Below are 23,301 nucleotides of genomic sequence, written 5' to 3'. Positions count from 1 at the left end.
GGGTGGCAGAAATGTGAAAATCCCATCAATTTAAAGATACTGATAGCGGTAAGCGAATTGCAAGCAAAGAGTTATTCTTCCCTTCGCCCTGCTGTAAGATGACGTAGAGACAGAAATGAAGAGTCACACACCATTACGAGAAATGCGTGCAGAGGCACAGCCGGATCGCCCATCTCAGCCTCCCGTCTTCCAAAAGCAATGCTCCTACTGGCACCTAGTGGTGGACGGAGACATCAGCGGGAGCCTTGATGTGAGAGGAGATTATTACATCACTCATGTACGATTTACAGCAATAGTGAAAAGAAACACGCGTATTTTGGTGGGGTCCTAATAGAGTGGAGACAAGTCTTAGAATCTTCTCTAAAAGAACCTTTTAGAGAGACGCGATGAACAAGCTGGCCAACAAGCTTAACAAATGCAACCCAGAGAACAGCATTACAGCTTCAGTGTGCATTTTGTAATTACCGGATGTGGCTTTCTTGGAGCAGTGTAACTATGGAGATAAAAGAGGATTTGCAAACAGAGGTGACCAAGGGCTGGTTTCTGTGGGCGCTCCTGTGCAGGCTGTTACACTGATCTGTGAAGACACATGAGAAATATCCTGCTCCCTGCTCCTCTCCATGAAACCAGGGAGAAATAGAACACGGAGCAGGCTGCACTGAGCAAATACACTCTGCACATTCTCATCCTTGTGTCCAGCCTATTTCTTTCAGCCAAAACGGTCTCTCTGCTCTTCAAAATCCCTCAGACCCTGTGCCTGCTGGGCACAGGTTTCCAAATGGTAACCTGGCAGAACTGAAACACCCACATGCCCTGAATTTCCCTGGTGCATACTTGCGTAATTCTCCTTTTACGTTCAAAAGGAATTCTTCATTTGTTGACACAAGGACCCTTCTGCTGATTCAGACATAGGGAAGACACACCAGGCTCCCTCTGAAACCCTGCAAAGCCCAGAAAGCTCTTTCTGCTGTAACTCTGCGGGTTTTGCATCCGACCCTGTCTGACTTCATCCCTTACTTGTCACTCACACTACCTGGCTCCATTGTAGGTGTTTTCCTCTGCTAACGGATCGATCTTCAGAGCTGTTGAACCAGTCTGCATGGAAACAGTCTCCGTGTGGTTTTATGAACGGTAACATCCCTTAGATTCCTTAATAGAAACATTTTAGTATCCCAAAATATTGCTGTTCAAGATCATATTTGCCCTTTGAAGTATTTCTCCACTTAATTTATGGATAAATGGACTTTCCCTAAACATATGCATTAGATTAGCCTTCAACACACCATTCCTCCAGCACATGTCATTTACTTTGATCCCTATTTCAGTCATCCTGGATGGAATCCAGATAATTCTAAAAAGCACTTTTTGCTGTATGAATCTCAGCTGTAGGTTTATGGCTCAGGGAAGGTTTGAGATTTCATTAAAGCACTGCAATTTGCTATCTCTACTAGGCTAGAGGTTTTTTGCATGTAGTTCTAACTCTTTCAAATGAAAATTTGGTAGCAGAAGGTGATAAATTAAGGTATAAATACATACAAACCCGTATATAGTTGGAAGGAGAGTAGGAAGCGCTTCATGTTTACCTGTAGCTAATGATCTAATGCATTTCAAAAAGAAAGGACATTTTTAATGCACTTTGAATGAATCTCTTATCAAATATCATTTTCCCCTGATTGTTGGTGTCCTTTGCAACCTAATGCATTCATGGGAAAAAAAAATATTTTCAGGCCACTTTGCACACTTAACCATTTTCAATTTCCTTAAAAGGCCTTTCTTTCCTTTTTCTTTAAATCCCCTATATCAGCCTGCAAGATTTTGCATTATTTCATGCTTTAGACAAAGTAGCTGTATCTTCTGAGAGCAGGATGCTGCAAAAAGCAGCATGGCTGTTGGAGTTATAGTGGTGGATGGTTATTAGTTTAGCGGCAGAAGCAATTCCCCTCAGTGGGAATTTGTTTGTATAGCAACAACAAACTATCTACAGTTATCAGCCTCTAATTTTAACATTATTTCTCTTATATATATATTTTTTTATATATTTTTATTTTTATTTTTATTTTTATTTTAGCTTTATTTTTAATACAGCCACTGCTTGTTTCCCCCTATTACTATCCACATATCTTACCCCTCAGCTTTCCATCTGATATTCTGATGTATGATGCATCCTTTAAAGTAGTCACAAAAGAATCACCAAAAAAAGGGCATATCAGCCATATTTCACTAACATCTTAGCTGGAAAGGTACAAAGGTTGTTTTCTGGATCAAAAATGAGGAACTGTCCTTTCTGGTTCAGTTACAGAGAACAGAACACCATCTGCATGTTCTACACTGAGGCACTCTATTTCCTTTTACTCAGACTTTAATGAAGTTGCAAAGTATACAGTATTGTGAAGAGCACAGAGGTTAATGGCACAGTCATTCGCAGGCAGGTTTTTAAAAGTAAATGCAACTAAAAAGGCAAAAATAGTGGAAATTAATTTAGGGAGCAAGAAGGAGGAGGGGCTGCAAGGTCTCAAGATCTGGTACAAGGAAGGCAGCAATGACAACAGCGAGAGCTGTGCTGAGGCAGAGGAAAGGCCTGAGCACAAGGAGATGGCAATGGGAAACACAAAACCAGAGGGAGCATGCAGCGATACCCAGCACAGACACATGGGTTTTGTGGCAGTCTGTAACTCGGGGACCTCTTAAATGGAGAACTATTGTAAGCCAGAGAGAGCAGCGAGTGCAGCAGGAGAAAAATGCAGATCCTGGTGCAGTAACTGCTGGCTGCTGGAGACTTTCAGCAGTGGGGAAAAGGCACAGCATGCAGCTGTGGCACCCTGGAAATCTCACCAGTAGCACTCCAGCACCAAGGGACTGCTCCTCTCTGCTAACTCAGCTTTCCATTCCTCCCATGAGTAGACACAGCTCCTCCTGGCACAGTCAGGATGCAGCCAGGATGCTGAGAGACCAAGGGGATGTTACCTGGGCAGGGTGCACTGCACACATGGCAGTGTGTTCCTGGTTCCACGTTCTTCAGATAGATCCCAGGAGAAAAAAGATAAGTCAATAGTGTAGGTCTTTAAAGATCAATCACCATTCAGATCAAGCATGTAGGAATCAGATTGAAAGCATGCAAAAATCCATAAAACAAGGGCTTCCCAGTGGGGCTTTGAATAATAATTATTAGCAACCTTAAAGAAATGAAGGAGGGATGCCTTTGGATTAATAGGGAAGACTTTTCCCTGCCCCAGAAACTTGGAGACCAGACACAAACCACCCAGATTTCAGTGCTGGAGTCACCACCTCCGAGGAACTTACAGAACACTCAGGATTCCAAGCACCAAACCCGTGGTACAGGGCTCCACAAAGTGTCCTTATATTAAAATTTTTCAACAATAATTTTAGTTTGCCTGCAGTAGAGTAGAATGAGGTTCCTGAAGACTGAGAATGATGGCACTACTGAGTACAAGAATCAAATTACATCCATGACAAGTGTCACATGAGCACATGCAATATACAGACAGAACCATAAAGAATCCTAAGTCAGTCCTCAGAGAGGATAAAAAACATGGACAGAGTTAAGAAAAACTCTGAAAGCAAATAAAATCACGCTGTGAACAAAAAGATCAGCATTATGACCAGCAGCTATTGAGCTACTGTACTACTCAAAACAGTTCTGTTTGAACACACTCTGGTCCGGAGTGGGGCATCCAAAGCAGTGAGCTGGGCAGGTGTCAGTCACCTCTCACTGCTGTCGGATTACAACTGAATTTGTGCTGCAGTCAGAAGATGTAGTGTGCACATTAATTGGTGCCAGGGAAAAAAATCCTGTCAAGACATTTGTTTGGTGGCTGTTATGGATTGGTTTTACAGAGAGCAAGGCCAGGGTCTGCATGCAGAAATGCTCATGCTTTTTCTCTCTTAAATGCACATTACAAGCATTGCTCTTTGCTATATTGATCAAGTAATTTTGAAGGTGGTGTGCTATCTGCATCTCTCTGCCACTGGCCCCCAACCCCCAACAGGCAGGTCAGTGCAGCTCTGCCTTAGGTACCAGGAAATGAAGAAGAGTAAGAGAAAGTGATTAGTCTTGAAACGTATGCGTTTTAATGTAATTGACATTGATTTAACCGCTGGTTGAATTTTTGAAGACAAAATTCAATAAAAAATGGACTGTCGATATCTTTCTTACTGCTGTCTGTTGCTGATTCTACTGCAAAATGCAACAATTTGGATGCAGTGAGAAATGAAACAAGGCAGATCTGTTGCTGTGCCCTCTTCCTCATGCTCTGCGTGGCATTGCAGCACTTGGGCTGTGCAAACAGGGCAGCAGTGGGAGCAAAAGGTATCATGCTCATCAGCCCTGGCATCACCATCCTCTTTATTGCCCAGAATGTTGCAAGCTGCTTGTTGATCACTGTGAGCACAAAGGTAGGACATGCAGATCCAGCTAATGCCAACATCTTCATTTCACATTTGAGATCTTGCAGTCAGAGCTGTGTCACCCTCTGCAGCACACATCACTGCAGGGCCCATCACTGCGGGACACATTACTGCAGGACCCATTGCTGCAGGGCCCATCGCTGCATCCCCCTGGCCCTGCACTCCACTGGCTGCCAGCCCTGCTCTCTGGGCAGAGCATAGGTGAGAGGAGGCAGCAGAACAGCAGCTCCTCGGCTGCCGCCAGCCTCTTCTCCACCCGGTGCCCAACCTGCCACCCCCCAACCACTTCACAAGTCCTTCCCAAGCAGAAAGCAGCCCCCAAATGGAGACATTTTGTTTTTCTGATTTTTTTTTTTTTTAATAAAAAATCATTGTGCTGTCATGCCAGTAATACGGCCTCCCCTGGTTACGGCACACACCGTGCTCTGTAGCTAGGCAGAGAACAGGCCTGCACTTCCCCTGCAGACTGCTATAAAAGCCAATTAAGTTGTTACTTAATTTTCCTCATTTTTTTTTTTTTTCCCCATTACACACAAGGGGAAGCAGCTGAAAGTCTCCCCTAGCAACAGTATGTAAAATTTAAAGTAAATTATCCCCGGTGATTCAGCTGGCTTATTGCTACAAATGCCTTCTGACTGTGGTGCATGGACACACTGAGCTGAGGAATGGGTCCCTCCTAGAAAGCTCAGTGTCTACTTAAGGGGGTGCACAGAGTGCTTATGTTCATCATAGCTCTGATTACATCCCAGCCCAGCTCTGCCTCAGCTACCAGCTCTGGAGACAAGTGGAGTGTCACCATCCAGCCAGGCAGGGAGCTCTGAGGTGCAGAAATCACACAAATATCCTTCTGCAAACCCAAATCCATGCTTATGCAATTTTTGTTCATAGAATCATACAAGCATGAAGGTTGAAAAAGACCTTTAAGATCATCTTGTCCAACTGTCCACCTACCACCACCCTGGCCACTAGACTGTATCCCTCTTAGTACTACATCTACCCTTTTTTTTGAACACCTCAGGGATGGTAACTCCACCACCTCTGTGGGCAGCCCATTCCAGCGCTTCACCACTCTTTTCAGAGAAGATTTTCCTAATGCCCAACCTGAACCACCACTGGTAAACTTGAGTCCGTTCCCACTTATCCTTCTTGAGCCGCATGGCCAGGAATAACACATTCCCTACAGCCATGTGTGTGTTTTCTCACCCCTTGTAGCTCAGGCAGTAAAAAACCGTGCTGCTTCTCCTTCCACCCAGTGCCCAAAGCCTGAACGAAACATCAAGTAATTATTTGGCAACTGCTGCAGCAGCAGCTTCCTGTAGGTTATCTTAATGGATTTATCGCCCTGAACTAAACCCTGACCATCTGCTCTACTCTCTAATTACAAATGCAGAAAGAACTAATTCATGACTGCATCATAAAAAAGTGAAATAGAAGTGATTGAGGAGCAGGGTAAGCTTTGCTCCTCCCTCCAGTGGGTTGTGCTCCCCAACAACAGCTCTCCTCTTCCCTAGTGAGTGGCAACTCCTGAGGAACGCGGCTCACCAGAACAGGTTTCGTTCCCTCTCATTCATTTGGTTGTATTGTTAAATCTGGGATTCACATAAACGCTGTTACAAACCTTTCCTTCTCTCTCAGATGATCCCCAAAACATGTACTTGTAATGCATTTTCTAATCAGGAGAAGCACGAAATGAAGCTGATGAGAAATAACCTAAAACTCTTCATTTCCTCCAATTCACAGTGAAACCCCTTCACTCACTGAAGACACATGGAGCCAGCACCTGGCTTTATGCTGCTCACTCATCTCCACCTTAGTGCTGCTGGCTTGCGAGAGCAGGGGCTGAGCGCCCGTTGCCACTGCCCAGGAACCAATCTACTGAGAAGGACCAATTCATAGCACATAGGTCAGGTCAGGAAGATGGGAGTATCTCAAAATGAGTTGCTTGGCCCTGGGCTTTGGAAAACTTTTTTTCCAGCTATCTAGAAACAGACTGTGATTTCCTCAAGTGCATTTATGATTTGAGAAGTAAGAACTGTGTCAGAGAGCAGAGCAGTATGAGAAGTTGATTCACAGATAGAATGACAGAATCATAGAACCATCAGGGCTGGAAAAAACCACTGAGATCACCTAGTCCAACCCCACCCCAACTCTCACCACACCCACATCCCTCAGTGCCACATCTGCACAGTTCCTCCAGGGACAGTGACTCCACCACCTCCCTGGGCAGCCCCTGTGCCAATGCACCACCACTCTTACTGAGAAGGAACTTCTCCTACCATCCAACCTGAACCTCACTTGGTGCAACTTCAGGCCATTCCCTCTCATCCTATTGCTGTTACCCGGGACAAGAGGCTGTATGACAGCAGCAATCTACCATGGATAAATTGTGTCTGAAGAGAGCCTATTTATCACAAAACATGCTAGTTTCTCAACTTTAGATATTAGATGTCATTAACAAAATCTCTTGTATCTTGGGACACAGAGCAGAAACTCCACCTGTATCCTTTCTAATTTGTTCCCTAACACCAATTAAAATTAATGACATTTTTAAAAACCTTTTGACTCTAGAATATCCTTTTGACAGTTGGCCTTTAAGGACTCTTCTTTCAAGCTCTGTCACTAAAAGCTTCCTGTGCAGAGAAGCTGAATTAAAAAGGAATTTAATACACTCCATTGCTATTACACTTTTTGATGATTTTTTTTTTTTTTTTTAATTTTCCCCACCAAATCCTTACACCCTTTCATAACTAGAAAGAGCTGCTCATTTGTTGAAGGACATAGGTTAACACAAAAAACTAATATCAGAAACAATGAGATAGTTTAGGGACATCTCATGGAGACAGCACGAGAAGAACAAAGCAGCATAGACAGGGCCTGCAGGCCAGGAGCTCCCTGGTGCCCCACTGCTCAGCCCATTGCAGCAGGGTGTGGGCTCCCCGGAGCAGCTTCTGCTCCACAGGAAGGCAGCACTGTGCTCTGGAGCAAGCCTGCGTGATGCTAGCACCGTGAAGGGGAGCTTGTTGCATGCTATGGAATCCATATAGGGATTTGTTGTATTTGGCAGTTTTCTGCAGCAATCACAAGGGAGTGATGGGGAGCAGTAGGCAGATTTTGGAAGACTAGAAAATGCTGCACAACCAAACCGCGCTGCACTTTTTAAGAGAGCCTTTTACTAAAGAGTTGTGAGCTTTTTGTCTCATAGCCTAAAACAGGCCTTTGGCTGTGGCTGCCCAGCCTGGGGAGGTCAGACCTTCCAGCCTGCCATTTGCCTTCAATAAATGTCCCTGGGCATTTATTCAGCTTCAAGCAGGAGCTGTCTTTGGTTCTGCTTTGCGCACAGTTTCCATAGATGGCATCTCAGCATGTCAGCGAAACATCAATGAGCTGGAAGAGCAGGCTGGTTAATTAGCATGCAAATAGGCTCCCTCCTTAATGAGAAAGAAGCTTTTACTAGCTCACTGAGCCCCCAACACATGAGTTCCTGCTATGTCCTACAAATAACATTTTTATAGGTCAAAGACACATGTGAGCGCATTTTTGCCCCCACATTGCTGGCATTGCTGCACATACACCACCTGTATCTGAAGTGTGAATCCTGCCTGGTAACAGTGGACAAGGAAGGCCAGGTAAAGTCATCCCAAGATAACCGATATCTTTCAGTGTCAGAGGTAGCATTTTTATAATAGAAAAATAATTAGCTCATTAAGAGGTCTAAGGAGCTTTTCATTTATCAGCAAAGTCCTGCTCTAATGGCCATACTGGTAAAGAGCAGGAAACAATCACACCCCACAGCCACAGAGCAGTCTAGCAAAGCCCATGGCAAGGTGCTGGAGCAGAGCCCTGTGATCCTCCCCTGGGTGACATCTGCATGAGGCACAGCGCCTGAACTGCACACTGCTCTGGAAATGTAGAAATGCATTTGTGCCATGTCTTAACCTTTGCTTTATTGATCATTACTGGAGATAGGCTACCTGGGCAGACAGACTCTTGCCATCCTTCATTCTTCTGCTTTGCTGTGATGGCACATACAACGGTTTCTATGCATGTTGTTTTGGGGCTTTGCATCGTCTGGGGAATTTTTTGCTTATTTTCAAGTTTCCTGAAGAAAATAGGTACTGCATGAATTGTGGGGGGAAACGGCTCTTGTAAAAACCACCACGAGAGCTATGAGTATGAGTATGAATGCACTTTTCTATTTTAACCAAGTTGGCACGTTAGCCAGTAAAAGCCTATTGCCTCTGCACAGCCTCCATTTTGACACTGTGTTGATAACAAGTTGGATTTTTGGAGAAGGGAGTCACGTAATAGAAGAGGTTCAGATTCATGCAGAGGACCTGTTGATGAATTAGTACATCATCATCCCAAATCCATATTCACTAACAAAAGATTTGTTTGTTTTTGCCTGAAGCCAAGTTATACACACATACAAATATATATATATATATATATATAGAAACATTTGTTTTGCTCCATAAGTTCTGGATCCTTCTCAGGGTCCAGAGTTAAATAGTTACTGATGTTTACTGGGGAAAGTGTTCAGTTTCTACAATGCAAGGGAGCATAGAGTTTGAAGGAGTGACATGCTAGAAGCCTTCCGCTGTTGCTGTTGTTTAGTAAAATCAGAAAATATATGAAATGCATTAATTCCATGAATTAGACAGCAGTTATCCCTTGCTGGAAAAGATAAAACAAGTGGAAATTAACCTGGATGCTCAACTACTGATCAGAGACCAAGGGCGACAGAGGGGAAGCATGGAAACATTGGTATGCTGCTGCCAGCAATCTGTACTGCCTCTGCATATACTTTGGGGAAAATAGAAGAATCCTTCTCTGTAGCCACGTGTAGCTACAGAAGCACCCCTCAGAAATGTCTCTGAGCCAGCAAGCTGATCTAAAAAGACTGAAATAATCCACTTAGAATCCTGTTTGCCATAACAGTCTCTATACATGCAGAACAAGCAGACAGAAGTATGCAGGTCAAGGCATTAGGTCCTCCCATATCAAAATCCCACTGACAGCACCACTATCTTCAGTCTGCTGCTTTGCTGGTTCACATTCATTAGAGAGGTAGAAATCACAGAATCACATAATCCTTAGACTTAGAAATTAAAGGGAGATTGCAAGCACTAATTTATAAATCATCTCTCTTCTCTGTGGCAGGACAAACTATTTACTTTTACATAGAGTATATTATCCATAATTATAGCAAGTTCCAAGAAATATAAATGGAATGTTTTCCCCAGAAGCAAAGTACACTGTTGAAGAACCACAAGAAAAAAAAAATGTAGTTTGGAAATAATTTAAATCTATATAATAAGCACAATATATCAAATATTCTTGATCTACTAAATTTTAATTTTAGTCTTAATGTAGTACCAACACTAACAGCCTCCACTCCCTCCCTAATTTCTAAGAACTGAGGTTGGCTATGTAAAATATAATTCCATGTTTAGAACAACATACCAAATGCAGATATCTAAAGTGAACTCTCAGAAAATGAAGAGCGTCTTTCAGCAAACATCTGTAGAAATGTGTGCCTTTCCTTTGGACTGCAACCCCCTTTTGTTTCATAGATTACAGCATATAATCATCTTTAAATGCTTATTTTTGAGAAATTTGGGTGTGATTAAATATATTTGTACTGATCAGCCTCTACACTTTCTTGTTTCATCAGAAAGCCTGGTACAAACATCAGATCTACAATATACTCTTGAGGAGGAAGCAGAAGCCCAGTTACTCCTTGAGGAGAGTCATCAACCAATTTAACTTCATTCCAACCTCTGTTATACTCGCCACGAACTAAACTACAGCCAATTCCAAGTCTGTCTGCTATCACCTAAAAGAGAAAGAAAAGGTGTTAATCATTTAGTACAATTGGCTTGTGTGATAGTGAGTGATGCTTAAAAAGAGCTTTCTTGATACAGACTGTGTAAATATCTGTGGGGTTTCCAAACTGCAAATATTTACTGTTGGTTGTGCTTAGACAGACTGCTTATAGATGCTGTTTCTACTGCATTCTATGCACTGCATAAAAACTATTCATTTTTACTCTTCTCAGACACCAACATATTCATGCATCAGCCTGTCTTCCAGATCTCAAATGAAGAACAGAATCCACACTGCACTGAAAGGTATTCTTTTTCCTGGAAGACTCTGTTCTGCACAATATTCTGAAGAACCATTAACACAAGTAATGATATGTGTACCTTGCATACTTTGTATGCACTGTTAAGTGTAGAAAGGCAACATTTTTATCAGTGTTAAATTTAAGGTCGCTGCTTCACTCCAAAGCATGCTCTTTGCTCTTCAGCACCTTCAGTGTATGAAGCAATGAAACATGAGGTGAACTAGATAGAACACCTCCATGGCCTCAGCTCTACGTTGTCCCCAGCAGTGCTGCAAGGGCTTCCAGATACAAAAAAAAAAACCAACACTTTCTCAGAATGCATCTGCTGTCAAGAAATAAAATCCTGAAAGATTTTTACTTTTTACAAACAAAGATATTCCAGACTGAGATTGCGGAGGCTTTAAGAGAGAGGATTTGTCCCTACAAATGTTTCTTTGGCAACATAATGGTGAGAGGACAGTGGATGGTAAGAGAACTTCAGTACTGCTTCAGCACAATTAATTCCTTCTCTCATACCTCCACAATGCATGTCAGGAACTTTCTCTCCCCATGAATGTCATATATTTTGCATTGTACTCTTTCTCCCTCTATACTATTTCCTAGGTCCTCCCCACTTAGTGTCTAAGCCCTTCTTCTCTTTTTCTTTTCATCCAAGGAGAAGAGGCCAGCTACCCAATAGCCGAGGAAAAAGGAGAGCACGGATAAACAGGCTGACATGAAGACAGAGGAAGAAACAAAGCTTTCTAGTCTATGCAACTGGAACATAAAAGCTGTTATGCATTGTCACAGAATACTGGACAGATAATGAATAGAAATGGTCCCAGCATATTTACATTTGCAGCATCCAAAAATCCCCCAGGAAACTGCATAATTCAATATTTTACAGTTTACAGAAAATATAAAATGTTTTGACTACCAAACAAATATCTTGACTTTTTGCCATTTATCAAGTGTTCTGCTGATATCACTTAAGACAATTTAATGAGAAAAAGAATGTTTACAAAAAGAAGCAATGCTGGCTTTCGTTCACTGGGAAATCAATTTTGCCAGTAAAATATGTATACACTTCTGTAGACTTAGACATATACACAAGATATTACATTAATATAAATATTAGATTACTTTAGATTACACTGATGCAAGCATACTCTAGTTTTAATATCCGTTTAGCAAAAATAACATTATGTTATAAAGTAAATGTTAACATACCTTGAAAAGTAAAGCCCTGTGGTAAAATGTTCCTTTTTTAACTTTCCCAATAGGCACAATGTTGGATTTCAGTTCAAATTTTATTTCACTTATGTGTAGCTCCCAGCTGAAATCGTGTAGTTTGTCTCTTTCAATTGCACCACCCATTTTGTCTGCAACAAACCTGTTCCAATGCACACCAGGATCAATTAAACCTACAATGCCTCTTGAATTTATCATAAAATGGAAGGTACAGAAGCAATAAGAGAATGATATATACAACTCTAATACTGTTGCTCTGAATGCTGTAATTGTTTTATTTAGTAGCCTTTTTTTTTTTTTTTTATAATATTATCTACAGTTAAACATAACTGTAAACATAAATATCACAGACCAAAGTCAAAGCTGCCAGCGGTGATTCTGGAGAGGTCTAGTGTGGGCACCAAATACTCAGAGAACATCCTCATCAAAACTGAAATCAGTGAGTAAATAGTTCAGAAACTAATGTTCACGTCTGCAGATAACAGATTATTTGAGCAATGTAGTGCAACCCCCAGCTCTAGCATTTGTTTGAAATTTTAATTGAAGCATGAGAATATGTGACAAAAATAGTCATAGACAACATTCACAACATGGAAAGTAACTACACCCAGAAAGGGTACCTCAATCTCTACATGTGTTTTCTTATGCCAAAGCCAACATTTGGGCAGGAGGTTATCTTTATCCTTAAAAATAAATAAATAAATAAATAGTTTAAATAAAGAAAGAAAATCAGAACCCACAAGCTATGCAAACACTGCCAAGAGAATGCCTTCTGGGTGACTGTGCACAAACAGGATCCAACTCTGACTTGTACATCCCTACCTCCTCTCACACACATCTTCACCTCCCCTCTGCCACAGCTCCTCTATGCACAGAGCTTTGTTCCTCTCGGTGTCCTCAGATGAAAGCATGGGTATTATTGAGGGCTGTAACTCTGAACAAGGTGCTGCAGAGCTGACATGACAGTCACTACCTCAGACCGGGAGCAAACTTTTGCATCACTGCCTCCATAGTAAACCTATCCAAACAGGTTTCAGTCTCACATGCATGCAAAACAATTTAAGGGGTCTTATTTCTCCAGGGTCTAGGGTCTAGATGCTGGTAGCAGCAGCATAGGAGTTATTGCGGAGCAGACTGGATGTGGTACTGTGAAGCTAGGAATTACAGTGTGAGCCTGAAGAAGCAAAGGGGTCCAAAATAATCTCTTGTGCTGCTCTTGCCTACAGCCAGCTCTCAGTAAAGGGAGTGAAGGCCCCTCAGCTTACATGCACACCACTCCTGCACGTGCACAAAGATGTGCTGCACTTGTTTAAAAGGAGGCAGCCAGTACCATGGCGCATTCCCTAACCCATGACAGTTTCCTCCCAGCAAAGACAGTATGGATGCGCCTGGGCTCCTGCAGCTGCCTCCTTCTTCCCTGATAATTCAGCACATGCTACCCAGACACACACAGAAAATGCAGCATATGAATACAAATCCCTGCAGAAAACATTCTACTTCAGTTCTTGATAATTGTTTCACCAGCTTGTGTATTTGCAAATATTTCATCTGTATGTCTGAAGAGCGGATTTGAAGGAGTATTTTATGAGTTCCACCTTGAGAAAGACGGTGTAGTTTATACACAGCTAGATAGTTAAGAATGAATACTCGTCTAATTTTGCAATCAACAGAGAAGACATTCCTCATATCGTAGTGGACCGCTTGGTTAAAAATGAGGTTAGTAGAAAGAAAAAAACAAATTTTGAGAGACTCAGTGGGATCTGATGCCAAACTCTCCAGGAAACTGCTAAGATAGTAAAGGTTAAACTAAGGAGAAGATGAAAGAAACCACACTGCTTGGAGATGACAGTGATTGGTGCCTAGGCTGAGCGGCCAGCACTACTAATGAATCACACATTGATAACAAGTGTGTGTACACACATCATTGCAATGTTCTGGCACTATTAAATCATCAGGATGTTAATTATAGTAGCACCTGAAAACTCCTTTTAAAACTGTTCTGTGCTTTTGGTATAGAAAACAAAATACAGGAGAGTTCTTACCCCAAGGTATTTTTAAACTTACAGAGCAAGAAGGATCCTAAGACAAGGAACAGACATAAGTTACAACAGTCTCAACCATTGTGCAGTTTTTTCTTCGCTGATAATGCTTGGTTAATTACAGACTTTTTTTCTGCAATGGGTGCATGCATAGACAGCAGCAACTGCACAAAGTTCTACATACAGGGAATTAAAAGGGCACCTCCTGGGAATCTGGACCCCCTCTTGCAGAACACAAAATTTTTGCATTTGGGTCAGTTTTTTTTTAAACCCTCATCCAAAACCCACTGGAGTCAACAGAACGTTCACAGCAATTTTGGGGCTGTGAGTAAATAATGGCAAGTAATGCTTCTTTCTAGTTGTTTGCTTTAAAATCCAGGGGGAAAAAAACATTAGTTTCTCTCCTAATGTTTGATTGCTGTTCAACAACCTTCAGGGCATTATCACAGCCAAGATGACAAGTAAGAATAAGGGTCATCTGCATTATCACAAAATATGTGCAGTGTGAAGAGGAATGAGAGGGGATATATTTCATGAAACAAGCTCTCTAATAAAAGGAAATTCTCAGAATTTAAATATTTTAAATACTTTAAAGACAGTCTTCATTGTGCATTCATTTGGAGAACAAACAGGAAAGTTTACAGTAAAATGCTGGAAATCCTGACTTTTCAGAAATGCTCAATGGAAAGGCTCATTACAGATGTATAGATGTCAAAAACCTGAAGCTGCCAACATGAGTATTTTCAAAATGAGAAAATTATACCCCTTTGTTGCAAATGATACTTTAATTACTTTAAACTAATTATAATAAAATAATAAGAAAGAAACAAAATCAAAAATCATATTAAAATACCAGCCCAAAGCTGTTTTTTGATTCCAATTATGGGTGGGAAAAAGAACAAACTTGAAAAAGTTGTCCTGTGAAAAGAAAACTGTTATTTTACCAAATCAACTTATTTGCATTATTAATGGAAATACAATTAGGTACTCACTGTGCAAGAGCCACAACCTGTTCCCGAGTAGTGGTGAGTGGTAGAATTGTTTTAGAAGCATCATTAATATAATTCATTAACATGAAGTCGGGTGGTGGTTGCCACTGGATATCTTCCAGATTTATTTCATCCTGGACTTCAGACACAATCTCAACTTCTTTCATTTTTTCTTCTTCTTTCTTCCCTTTCCCTTTTCTTACATAGAAAAAAAAATACATTAGAGTACTGTTACTTCTAAGGTCCAAATCCTGAACAGGTCCCATAACCAACTAGCAGAAGACTAAATGAAATGCTTGCTTTGCTCAGATAAAACACTGTGCATTTCACAAGTTTCGTAGGAACTACAAAAATCAGCATCTCATGGGGGCTATTATTAAGGTCCATAGAATCAGATATTTTAGAATTTTTTTATTTGTGGGAATGCATAGAACTTGTGTTTTATAAGCGTTATGTCTTTTTTCAGCATGCATCTTGAGTAATTCTACAGGGAAATATGACAAAATTCCTTTCATTTCTTTTTTTTTTTTTTTTTAAATCCATAATACTGCCATCATTCTTGGAAGAAAAAGAAAAGAAACAAAGGGCCACAAGAAAGTGTGCTTCAGGGTACAATATAATTACTGTATGCTCTTCAAATTATTCTTAAAATTTTTTACAATGAATGGCACTCTTAAGACTTAAGAAGGCATTGTACAAAGCAGAAAGGCATTTACCATTATCAGCAGTCTAATTCAAGCAATTTGCCTTCAGAATATTTTTGAACTTTTACCTATTAAGATTTATCATATTCACAAAAAGTCCTTTTCATAGGTTTCAAAAAAGTACATTTTTTAGAAGGACAACCAATTAAGATTTAATCTTCAAAACATAGAAAATTCACCACTGTCTTAAATGAACTGTTCCTAATTACACTTGCACTCCAAAAAAGCAGGCAAACTGTTTTTGTTACCTATTTTGACCCTACAGCCAGGGGTCCTTATAATAGTAGAACAAACAACTACTACTCCATTTATGCACTTAGGTATTATGCTTAAAAATAACTTGTTAAAGGGAACAATATCAGAATGGACTCTCACCTGTCCAGTATCTGATTTACCAGCTTTTCAAAATAATAGACATCTACAGATAGCATATTTCTTGTTCTTTGACTGTTTTTTTCCCTGCTCCTCCCCTTTATCCTCTTAAAACATTCTCTTCCCAATGGGAAGTGTGCCAAGTGATTGTGCTACAAGAGGAACACAATCTTTTTTACTCAAATGATGGTTGGATCGCTTTTATTCTCCTTCATCCCAATTTTTCAGGAAGAAAAAACTCAATAGAAGGGTGCCCACCCTTCTCTTACTGGTTTGTTTTCTTGCTGCTTATTTCCTGGAGGTACAACTCCATTCTGCTCCTTGGTGAAGTGGCTGTTTTAATGTCTTCTACATCTGTCTCTGTCCTGCTCCTCAACAGTCCATTATATGTGTCTAAAAATTTGTCTCGTAAAGAACTGCATCTTACAGCTGAAGGCTGTAAAATGAACAGTGACCATTGCAGTAGGCTTCTACTGACCTTTTCATATCCTTTCTTTTTATCCCCATTTTGTTATGAGAATTATGACATCAGAGGAAAAAAACCCCAACACTCCTATTTCTGAAAATTGCCTTACTGCTCATGATGAAGTTGTTCAGAGAGAAAGTGGTGAGGTGCTGGCACAGGCTGCTCAGGGGTGTGGATGCCCCATCTCTGAAGGTGTTCAAGACCAGGTTGGATGGGGCCTTGGACAATCTGCTCTAATGCCAGATCTGGAGGTTGGTAGCCCTGCCTGTGGCCGGGGGGGCTGGAACCTGATGATCCTCAGGGCCCCTCCCAGCCCAAGCCATTCTATGATTCTATGACATGCTACAAATGCAGAGCAGTACTGCAGAGGAGAATTAACCATGGTAAATAGTTTTCAAGCTGCTAGGATTCCTGTTTTGCAAGTTCAGTACAAATGTCCTGTAGAACACCAGAGAGCCAGCATGAGGAAGACAGCAGCCAATGCACTATACTGCCACCAAAGAACAGCAATTGCTCCTTTTTTGTCTTCTTTTGTGCACAATAAAATCTCTTGCCTGTCTTTCAAAAAGGAGTAAATATGAGCACTGGAAAGTATATTCTTTGAATGCTCTGTAAGTATATAGCATGCAAGAGATACACGTTTATCAGTCTATGTTAAAGTTAACATTTTAGTTCAGTCACTGTATATATCAGATATGCAACTGTTTGATCAAAAATGTTGCTATCTGCCTATGCAAATACATGTCAAACTATCAGCGAGGCACTTTCTCTACATCTAATTCAAACACTTCCAGCAGACAACTATAATTCTCCTTTCTCTTAGCTTTCAACTACAGTTTATATAAACCAGTATCACTTTTCAAAAACAGTGGTTTTAAACTGTGTTCAGTGGTACTTTGCAAAATAATGTTGAACAGAAACGTATGATCAAAGGAAAAAAATATGTAGAAAAAAGTATAAGCATGTTTAAGACTTGGAGTCAGCCACTGACCTCCAAGTAACTTCCATATATCTCACAAATTAATAGTAATAATGATGTATGAATTATGGATTCAAAATGAATGACAATGGGGTTATAAATCATGCAACTTGATTATGACATTCAAAAGCAATTATTTTATACTCGAAGAAAGAAGTCTCTGTATCCATGCAAGTTTACTATTGGGAAATTGAGCCAGTCATTTGTTTTTTCCTAAAGAAAATTTCTGCTTTCCACAAGAGTTAAGATTGCTAACAATGCAGTTATTTATTTACTGTGTAATTGATACAAATTATATCGGTCACTTCACAAGTAATGCCTCCTGTGTATTTCCATGGAAACTGCAACAGATATGAAGAGCACAGTAATGCTATTTGATAGAGAAAATTCTCAGCTACAGAACACTATTTTTCAGTATAGTCACCACCACTAGCTATGCATTTTCACCAGCAATGAACAAGAGCCTGCATGCTGTGCTCACAGAAGTCTGCATCGCTGCCCAGAACATGGTTTGTCTCTCATGTCACTGTCACCACTGCTGAAATGCATCACCCACTACTCACTGGGCTCACATTTATGTTCTGGTCTCCAGAAACATTCAGCAAGCATCAGTGAACATCAATGGGTGCAATTTTTTCCACTTGGAGGAATTCAATTCCACACCTTTGCTTCACATATCCTTTCAAGTGAGACACCATTTTGTCAAACTGCCCCTTTGCTGTCATCTGGAATAGGATATTGGCGAGAAGGTTCAGCCTCTACTGCCATACCACCAACATTCGCTTCTGACACTGTGGGCCAACACTACAAAATAGGAGGCATTTTGTCTGGAGCAGCCCTTGTACATTAAAAAGCAACTACCTAAGGGTGCCCTCACAGAAATAAACACACTATCTTGTCAGAACAGGTCTCTAAGCTCTGCACTTTAAGACTGTGCAAAATAATCTCAGTCTCTAGAGCCTCTCCAGAAATGACACAAATGCCCACAAGTACAGAGCAAATATTATTGGCTTTGTACTCCCCCATCACTTCTGCTCCCTTTAAGTAAACTGTCATAGACATGGGATGGACATCAGGAGGACCATCCAAATCAGCAGATGTTACAGTAGGCCTGGTAAGAGACTAAAGATGCTTCCTTTGCATCCCAATACAAGAACCTTGCACAACATCCAGGTGGCAAGTAGTTCTTTTTTCCTTTGTCTTCTTTTTCCTTTTCTTTTCTCTGTCTTAGCAAACAGTTGTTATCTCAACCCACGAGTTCTTTTTTGTTTCCAATCTCTCCCTTTCTCTTGACTGGGAGGAAGTGAGCAAACAGCCGTGTGGTGCTGAGCTGCTACTAGGTTAAACCACAACAAACTCATTTCAGGTATTTAATATGACATGATTTAAACTGAATTCCAGAAGTACATACAGAATTACTAGTCAAATTGTAACTCAGTAACTTTTGGCTAGCTTAATCCCGCAATTTGGTTTGAAGTCAGAACTGCAACACTTGACCATCAGCAGCTATTATCTATCAAAAATTTGCATTTCATTTCTAAATGAATATAATTCAGAATGTAACACCTTAAAGCTTTTTCTCTACTGCGGGTTATGCAGACCAAAAGACCTTCTTCCATATAGCTCCCGTTTTTCCTCCACTGGAGATACCATTAAACTATTGAGATCACAAAGCAAGTTCCAATTTTCCCTTGTCTTTCTTTACAGCACATTTAATCTCCCAGGCACATACAAACTCATACAAGCACAGAAATACACAGCAGTGCAAGAAATCAGCAATTACCTCTATCAATAAAAGGTCTGTATAAATAGTAGCATATCACAGTTCACAGATGAACTCCAAGCTGAAAATTGCAACCGTGGTGCCCTTGTTCCTATGACAGACACTCGCCTTTTTGCAACCCTGAAACTATTAGTATTCTGTGATACTATCAGTGATGAGAATTCACAGCCCTTAGAAGTGGCTAAGGACCTCTATACTACAAAACTAGATAAATTTGGAAGTCAGGACTGAGACCCACAGAAACCAACATAATAAATGGTTGTAGCCCTAAGTTAGCAAACACAAAATCTGAGTACAGTTGTAGGCTGTGTCGCGTTCCTATCAAGAATTAGACACCACCTTGCAGATTGCAAGGAGGTCCATTCGGACTGGCTTTGCAGTCCTGAGCATTCCCCTGGAACTAGAGATGTCCTCCTGCCTTCTCTAAAAGGCATCCCTGCAGCAGCGACTGTGCAGCTGCTCAGTTCAGGTGAACTGAACTGAAGGTGAGTCAGTTCAGCTGGAAGACTATGGTTCACTTTTCCACAGGAACAAAATTTAATGAAAATACTTAATTTATAAGTCATTAAGACAAGGACAGAAGAAATGCCTTCACAGACAGAGCTTTCTACTTTATCTGTTTTGCCTTGCTAGGGAAGCTAGTGAAACTGCAACAAACCAGAATAAGACTGCTAATCCCCAAGCATCAAGCAGGGTCAGGCTCAAATACTTTTTCTATGGAAGAACAGAATGAATTTTCCACAATGAGATTAGAGATTTGTATCTATTTGGTAGAAGACGACCTGCTCACTAGATCAGACCCACAAAAAGGACTAGTAAGACTGTACCTGATGTACTGTATGGATCAGAGGGAGCTCTCCAGAGCGAGGCATTTTTAGGCTTATTGCTGTCAAAATTGAGATAGTACTGAACACAGTCTTCACTGCTTTCAGTCACTTGTAGAATTTCACTGGAAGAAATTTACTCTATGAAAAAGGATGGATGTGAGCAGTAGAGGGACTTCTCACTCATAGGTGCAGCTTTTCTATTGAGAAAGAACTACCCTCATTTCCCTGTTGCTTAATTGTCAAGTTGGAAAACTATTGCATTTCACTGCCTCCTAGGGATACTGAAAGGAAAAACAGCCAAATAAATGAGAGATGTTCAAATACAGTATGGGGAGGACTAATAACTACTTAGATAAACAAATGAAGATTACTGCTATTAGGTTGTGAAAGAAAGACCCTGAAAACCTATTTCAAATTGTATTTGAGCTATTGTACTCTGTTAGGAAACTGTGTATTACTATTTTCAATCAGAATTGTATTTTTAACTTCAGCACAATAACAGAACACTGATAACTAGTAAATTGCAATACCATACCTTACTTTTTCTCTACTACTTTTTCTTGAAGTAAAAGGTGACAAAGTAGTCTGTTCATAAGATAAATGCTGTAGCTTTTCCTCTACTGCAAGGACACTGCAAAGAAGATAGTATTTGCATGTTAAATTATGAAAATAGAGCTTTGAATTTAAAGGACATTAAATATATTAATAAGAAATATATAAGAGGAAGAAATAATAGAAATAAACACAATACTGATTCAGAGATCAAATATAAAGCACAGGATACCAATGATGGACAAGTAACTGAGTAGTAGGATTGAAACTAAGGTGCAAAGGCAATAAGCTGTATGAAAGTCAAAGAAAGAAAACCCAATAGTTAAAAGACAAGCATAGAGATCAACAAAGAGCACAAAAGGTTAATTTGTCATAGATATTCTCAGACATCTTTATGGTGTCATATACAAGCTTAAAAGGGAAGCTTCTGATACTGTAAACCAAATATGTGATGTGTTGACAGAGAAGAAGATTTTGGATTTGCAAAATACTGGTAGAGGATTCTTTGATCTGTGGGACTGTTTATACAAAATGACTCCCAGTTAAACAAGGCCAATACCAACTTCCTGCATTCAAATCTAAGATTTGTTAGGCTGGCTTCAGCTTAAACAGAGAAGGAATTGACATTGATTCTCTATCAAGCCCAAAAGCCTTGTGCTGCTTCCTGGGATGTTGTGCTTAAAATTCCATGCATTTGTCTGCACACAAAGATAATCAAATCATAGGTTTAATTGTTGCGCGTTGATGTTCTGTTTTGATGGCATAATTATTACAGCAGATGACAAGCTCTGTTACAGCTATTAATAAAATGAGTGTTCCACCATGAGAAACCAAAGGGTGCTCAGTGAACGAGTCTTCTTCACTAAGTTTTCTAACAGAAAACAGAGCAAATCAAGCGAATAAATATTTTCTGTCTGAAGGGAAAAAATAGTGATTTTACAAATTTTTCTTTTATGAAATACAAATCTCTTGCCTTGTAGGACATGTAGCACTCCGTTGAAATTGAAATAGATGTCTCACAGTACAAACTATGTAGTACTTTCATATTGGAAACAGTGGAATGGATGGAAAAATGAATTACTGAAATAAATATTACTACATTACTCACTCTTCTTGCGGCTTAGCATTAATGAAGATGATGGCCCGACGGTCAGCAAGCTCTTGCATACTCAGTTCCTCCAAAGACAGAAGTTTTACACCAGGTTTTATCTACAAGAAAATTACAGCAAAAGATTCAGTGGTGTTCTCAGTTAGAAGTGAAGACAAAAAATAGTTTAAGAGCCATATAACATTTCTTATCTTCAACAGAAGACTTACATGAGAACTTATAAGAATCATTCTAAATATACAAAAACAGTATTCTCCCTATTTGCATTTTCCTTCTTCAATTTTCTTAGAAAATATCATTTATAAATAATCTAGCTTGTGATTATTGTTATTGTGTCATTCTAAAATCTAGGATAAGGTAACATTCCTGACTTTGAAGACACTGCAATTTAGGATGGAATTTTCCAAAGTAAGTAAAAGCTTTAAAGGCATGCATTTCACTGATCTCTCAGTAAGAATAATATTTTTAATTTATTTGGGCATTTTGTAAAGTACTTCCCTAATTTAAACTGAAAATACTAACTTGTGATACATAGTGGAGCCAGTCTTCATATATCAGCAGTGCTGTGTGAGAGAAAAGGTCATGACCAAGGTGAAAATATGAACCCTTCTTTATGTAAAAATAAACGAAAAGTCCATAGGTCATTCAGAGTCAGATTGCTATCAAATATACTGCAGTGAAAGATACCAGAAGAACTAACTTCTGAGAAAGTCCCTGGTAAGGAACTAGGAGCTCAGCAGTTTACACAGGATTGTAAGGAGATTGGGAAGAAGACTGTAACTAGGGGATAGCATAAAGATGATAAGATTTCACCATAAAGAAAGATAAACGAAAGAAATTATTATAAAACCCAGGAGACAGCATAACAAGAAAACAAGCACAGTTATTTTAGGTAACCAGATGCTGGCTTCCATTACAGTCTTCTTTCAAAATGAAGAAGAAAATTTTACTGTTTCTAAGAAAAGTAATTTAAAGTAGCTTACCTTCCCATAATCATAGAATCCATCAGTAATGACATTACTTGATGATAAATATCCCATTTGGCTGTACTTCTGGGAAAGATTGTTATCAAGTAGCCTTTCCAGAGCAGCTTCACTAAAGTTATTTCTGCGCCCTGTTGACTGATTAATTTCTTCTAGGATGTCTAGCGCACTGTTAGACAAAACACAATGGCTAATTCATCATTAGGTACCCATTCATTGTTATTACACAGTTTTCAGAATTACCAAGACATAGACTTAATTCTAACAGCTAGCCTAATGCTGTTTAGACCAGCAAGGCGCTTGCTGTGCTACGATCAAGTCTTTTTCTAGAGGAGAAAAAATGCCTTGCAGTGCTCAAAAGCAAAACCAAATTCTTTTCAGCAGTTAAACTGTTACATAAAAAAATGCTATCAGGGTGCCACAACCTTTTATGAGAAAGATGCTGGGTACTACAGAGAACTGGAGAAAAGAAGAATGTCAAAGCCAGGTAAAAGAAGTTCTGTTCAGAGCTGACTGCAGCATATAGTTCAGGAATCCCTCTCCATCTTGTAACAATTGTAGCAATTGGCAGACTCCAGCTCCCAGTCACGCAAGGTGTGAATCCTGGTTTAGGGCTGCTCCTGCGCTTGCGAAAGAAACTGACAGAGATGAGCTGAGCTCAGCTTAGCACGGAAACATAAGCAGTTGTGGAAGCAGAACCAGGCTGGCGATAGTTCT

General features: G+C 40.1%; 1 protein-coding gene across 3 annotated transcripts in view; it reads right to left on the bottom strand.

Annotated features, from left to right (window-relative positions):
* Positions 1-9,792: 9,792 nt before the first annotated feature.
* The window catches only part of ARMC3 (armadillo repeat containing 3), a 57,325-nt gene continuing 43,816 nt past the window's right edge, over positions 9,793-23,301 (bottom strand). For all 3 annotated transcript variants that reach the window (XM_042888753.1, XM_042888754.1, XM_042888756.1), the window contains 6 exons: positions 22,585-22,753; positions 21,602-21,702; positions 20,477-20,572; positions 14,814-15,008; positions 11,762-11,924; positions 9,793-10,261 (listed from right to left, as the gene is read on the bottom strand). In XM_042888753.1, coding sequence (XP_042744687.1) covers positions 10,052-10,261; positions 11,762-11,924; positions 14,814-15,008; positions 20,477-20,572; positions 21,602-21,702; positions 22,585-22,753 — 934 coding nt within the window. In that variant the 3' untranslated portion in view covers positions 9,793-10,051. The remainder of the gene's footprint in view (positions 10,262-11,761; positions 11,925-14,813; positions 15,009-20,476; positions 20,573-21,601; positions 21,703-22,584; positions 22,754-23,301) is intronic.

Source organism: Lagopus leucura, unplaced genomic scaffold (genome assembly GCF_019238085.1).
Source record: "Lagopus leucura isolate 7727_CA_CO unplaced genomic scaffold, USGS_WTPT01 Super-Scaffold_100157, whole genome shotgun sequence".
NCBI lineage: Eukaryota > Metazoa > Chordata > Aves > Galliformes > Phasianidae > Lagopus > Lagopus leucura.
The sequence above is the reverse complement of the archived record's forward strand: the minus strand, read 5'-3'. Positions and strand labels throughout refer to the sequence as shown.